At 49.0% G+C, this 4,506-nt stretch overlaps 2 protein-coding genes across 2 annotated transcripts; one reads left to right on the top strand and one right to left on the bottom strand.

Annotated features, from left to right (window-relative positions):
* Positions 1-3: 3 nt before the first annotated feature.
* Positions 4-2,234, top strand: LACBIDRAFT_317503 (uncharacterized protein; the record flags this gene model as incomplete). The annotated part of the gene is made up of 3 exons (XM_001890147.1): positions 4-126; positions 183-1,881; positions 1,939-2,234. The coding sequence occupies 3 exons, from the start codon at positions 4-6 to the stop codon at positions 2,232-2,234; spliced, it is 2,118 nt and encodes a 705-aa protein (XP_001890182.1).
* Positions 2,235-2,537: 303 nt separating this feature from the next.
* Positions 2,538-4,298, bottom strand: LACBIDRAFT_317502 (uncharacterized protein; the record flags this gene model as incomplete). The annotated part of the gene is made up of 6 exons (XM_001890140.1): positions 2,538-2,924; positions 2,980-3,035; positions 3,111-3,202; positions 3,263-3,906; positions 3,958-4,111; positions 4,165-4,298. 6 exons carry the CDS (start codon positions 4,296-4,298, stop codon positions 2,538-2,540), a joined length of 1,467 nt encoding a protein of 488 aa, XP_001890175.1.
* Positions 4,299-4,506: the final 208 nt, after the last annotated feature.

The raw sequence follows: 4,506 nt of genomic DNA, 5'->3' as shown, positions 1-4,506 counted from the left end.
TTAATGGGAAATCCAGCGTTCAAAGGCAAACAGTTTTACGCACCAAAGAGAGTGTATAGGAATGCTGATGGCACGAATCGCGAGTTCAGTGAGATGTGGACAGGTGACTGGTGGTGGTTTATGCAGGTTTGTGATTGACAGCTATTTGAGATGGGAAGAAAGTCTTGACGGCGCCTTTTCAGATGGAGTTGCCTGATGGGGTCACAATCGCACCCGTCATTGTGTCTTCTGACAAGACACAGCTCACCCGCTTTGCTGGGGATAAGCAAGCGTGGCCGGTGTACCTGAGTATTGGAAACATTGAGAAAGAAACCCGCCGACAACCTTCCGCACGAGCAATGGTCCTCATTGGGTACATACCTATCTCTAAGCTCGAATGCTTTTCAAGGAAAACACGGTCGCTCGAAGGCTATCAGCTGTTCCATGAATGTATGCGCACCCTTCTCAGGCCCTTGATTGATGCGGGGACAAACGGTGTCGACATGCAGTGCGCTGATGGCTTCATCCGAACCATCTATCCGATCTTGGCATCATACATTGCCGATTATCCCGAGCAATGCCTTGTTGCGTGTTGCAAGGAAAGTGCCTGTCCAAGGTGTATCATAAATCCAAAGGAGCGCGGCGCCCGACTTTTCTCCGACTCACGCGATCCTGGAATCACAATCCGCGTCTTGGGAGAGAAAGCTGATGGCGAAAACCCACCCGAATTTGATGATCACAGCCTTCGAGCCATCAACCCCTTCTGGGCAGACCTCCCTCACTGCAATATATTCACGAGCATGACGCCCGACATTCTCCATCAACTTCACAAGGGGGTTTTCAAGGACCACATCTCGAGTTGGGCGACGGAAGCCACTGAAGGTGGTGAGGGTGAAGTTGATGCGCGCTTCCAGTGTATGTCCCCTCATCCAAGCCTCCGACATTTCAAGAGGGGCATCTCGTTAACGACACAGTGGACCGGAACTGAACACAAAAACATGGAGAAGGTTTTTCTTACAGTCCTCGCTGGTGCCACCGACCCGGCTGTCATCCGCGCTGTGCGCGGCGTTTTGGATTTCATCTATTATGCTCACTTTGAGACCCATACTGACGAATCTTTGGGTCTTCTCGACGCAGCATGGCTCACCTTCCACGATAACAAACACATCTTCGAAGATCTCGAAATACGGAAACACTTCAATATCAGCAAACTTCACAATATCAAACACTACATCGATGCGATCCGATCACATGGAACTGCTGATGGGTTCAACACAGAAGGTACAGAACGCCTACACATTGATCTTGCGAAAATGGGGTACAAGGCAACCAACAAGAAGGAATTCATCAAGCAAATGACGATATGGCTCCGCCGCCAAGAGTCCATCCAACGTTTCTGCCTGTACCTCCAATGGGCCGTTCCGGGCTATACTGCTGAAATCTCGAAGAACGGTAGCGAGGTTGACGAAGACGAAGAGGAGGACGAAGAGGAGGATGAAGAAGAGGACGACGTTAACAGAGTGGCTGCGGGAGATGAAGTGGTGGAAAGTTATACCATCGCAAAGAAACCTGCGCTGCACAACGTTTCGGTAACATCCATTGTCAGCGACTATGGAGCGACTGATTTCTTACAGCACCTTACGTCGTTCATCGATACGGAACGACTGGTTGGCGACATTGCGCTGAGTGCAGCATCCGCGTTTGATCTGTACAAGCAAGTCGGATTCGTCCTCCCCCCAATTCCTGAAGTTACTTCGAAACCTACGCCAGATGTCATCCATGCCGTCAGAGCGGTGCCAGCCATGATAACTTCGCAAGGCATAAAACAGGCCGTTCCGGGTCGATTTAGCACAGTACTCGTTCAAGAGAGCCCAAGCATTGTGGCGGGTGGTCCTTTAAGTGGTAAGCCCCAAACCTTCAAACGTAATTCTTTCATCTCACTGACTGTTCCATCGCTAGGACTCCGCGTTGCTCAGGTACGGGTCATCTTCAAATTGCCAACTGAATTTGGCCAATACAACCACCCCCTCGCCTACGTTCATTGGTACACACCCCTGCGACCCACCCCCAATGATCTTGACACCAACATGTTCACAATTTCGAGGTCCTCTCACAATCATCGTCAGCGCACATCCGTCATTCCTGTGGCCAAGATAATACGGAGCTGCCACCTTGCTCCAAAATTCGGCCGCAAGATGCCTGATACTTGGACATCATCTACGGTTCTTGATGATGCAACCAACTTTTTTTATTAATCCCTACCTTCGCCATCACGACTTCTTCCTTCTACGATATTTAGTTGATCTTCATGTTTCTCGGAAGTCTCGTCGCCGCACAAAATAACATTTTTTTCTTTTCAACTTTATCCCTATTTTGCTCATCTTGCTTATTGGCTTGGGGGTTATTCCTTCTACCGAAGCTACAGGTCTCCAGTGAAAGGATATGGGGACTACTGACACTTGCCGGACAGCTATTGGGACTACTGACACTTGCCAGACAACTACTCAGTAACTGTACATGCAAGGCCAACTACCCAGACACACCGTGGCTACTCCGTGCTACGGCGAAGGACCAAAAAGTACTGGCGCAATGGATTTCGTCGAGAAACTACTTATAAATTCAGTGTTTCCTGATGAGATCGCAGCATCCCGAAGCTTGAGGACGCTACCATTCCAAGAAGTCAATGACAAGTTTGCTTGAAATAGTTTCTCTGCCTCTTCCAGAGCGTTCAGAACATCCTGAGTAGGTAATGCAAACGCAACCTTGTGCGTAGTCGACATTCCCATGGGAATGGCGATTGCTACGATGTACTGGTAAGTTTCTGCAACAAACGAGAAAATGAACAACTCACTAGACTCGGTGAGGGAACTTAGGAACATATCAGCACGGAAGCGAGCATAGACGTTGTAGAGAGTTAGTTTGCCCATGAGGGAGTTCTCATTCGCCTTCGAAATTAGTTGGGTCAGACATTTGCGTTGGGACGAAATCGAGGTTTCTTACCTTCATTCGGGATGAAGATGGCAGGGACAAGAACTTCTCAAGCAAGCCATTGAGGTCTTAATCTGGCTGATCGCGTCGTGACCAGACTGCTTTTGTCAGAAAAAGCTAGCGAAAAATGAACACGAACGTACTATGCTGGTGAAGAACGGCTGCCAGGAGCTCAGGAGCGACAGTGTCAGGGAGGAGCTTTGTCCGAGGGGATGTTCCTAGTGATCGTCGAGGACTGAAGCGAAGGAACTTTGTTTGTCTTTTGTGTCGGAGAAAGAGATATAATGTCACGTACCCAAATGCCAAAGTCTCGAATTGCTGGAACGCGCCATCAAGCTCCTCTAGCATTTTCATTGTCGAAAGATAAAGTTCTTGCGCATCCTCATGCTGAGCGCTTCGCTCATTACACTCCGCTCGGAGCCGATGAACGATAATAGTATCAACGCCTGGCAGGTGAGAGAGCAACGCAGCAGCTTTTTCCAGTGTCGCATTTGCCTCCTGCAGTTGACCAAGATGAAGCTGAACCTCTGCCTTCCGAGTGAACGCACGGCCAACAACAGTGGGAACGTTCAATGCTTCGGCAAGATCCTGAGCCTGCTGTGCAAAGTACTCAGCTTCCCGAGGAGATCCACGCGTCACGTACATGTGCGACAACGCGAACAGGGTGGCAAAAAGTCCCTCAGCTGTCCGCCACTCCAAATCATGAATGAAAGATCGCGGAGGGTATGACTTGTTCGGCGTAGGTTGTGATTGTGCTGGAGCGGATGTTTGTTCAGCCATAAGAGCTTCTTTCATACTTGTCATTTCAAATGGATTGGATTCCGGAGATGGTTTAGCGGAGGATTGAGGCGAAGGGTTAAGGCGTCCTAATGTGTCCACAGTCCGGTTCCACAAACGAAGAGACTGGAGCATGCCTTCCAGTGATGTAGCAACGTCCTCCTAAATAGGCTTGATGACAACAAGGATGAGTGGAATATTAAAAGGCACTACCTTGCAATACTGAATCAATCCGAAGATATGCGAAGCCATCGCTGCCCTCTCCAGGCGCTTAACCCGTGTATGGATCCTTTGAAGAGTGGTCAATCCTTTCTCCTCCGTATCCAGTCTGCTTGAATGATCTAGTGCCTCATTATAGACACTTGAGCTACATCTCAAACTCAGCCACAAACGCAACCACTAAGAATAGGACAATCATACCTTCGAGACACATCCTCGATTAAGGCCAGTGACTCCGCAAATCGTAACAAGAAGGCAGAGGATACCTCCGGCGAGGCTTGTCCGTTTCTAACAACTTCCAATGCCAGATTGAAAATCATGGCCGCCCTCTTCATCTTACCAATCTTCACGTACTCATGTGCAAGGTCAATTGATGCAGAGATGTATCCTAAAGTACGCGGGAGAGACGTCAAGAATAGATTACATGTATAGATATGGAAGACACACCATCGCTCGCCACGCCAGCGTGGCGCTCACACAACTTCCTTGTGAGGTCCAATATATGGACTTTTGGAAGAACCAGGCAAAGGAGACCAAGAAGGC

This window comes from Laccaria bicolor, genomic scaffold, assembly GCF_000143565.1.
Source record: "Laccaria bicolor S238N-H82 LACBIscaffold_81 genomic scaffold, whole genome shotgun sequence".
In the NCBI taxonomy this organism is placed as follows: domain Eukaryota; kingdom Fungi; phylum Basidiomycota; class Agaricomycetes; order Agaricales; family Hydnangiaceae; genus Laccaria; species Laccaria bicolor.
This window is presented reverse-complemented; position numbering and strand designations above follow the sequence as displayed.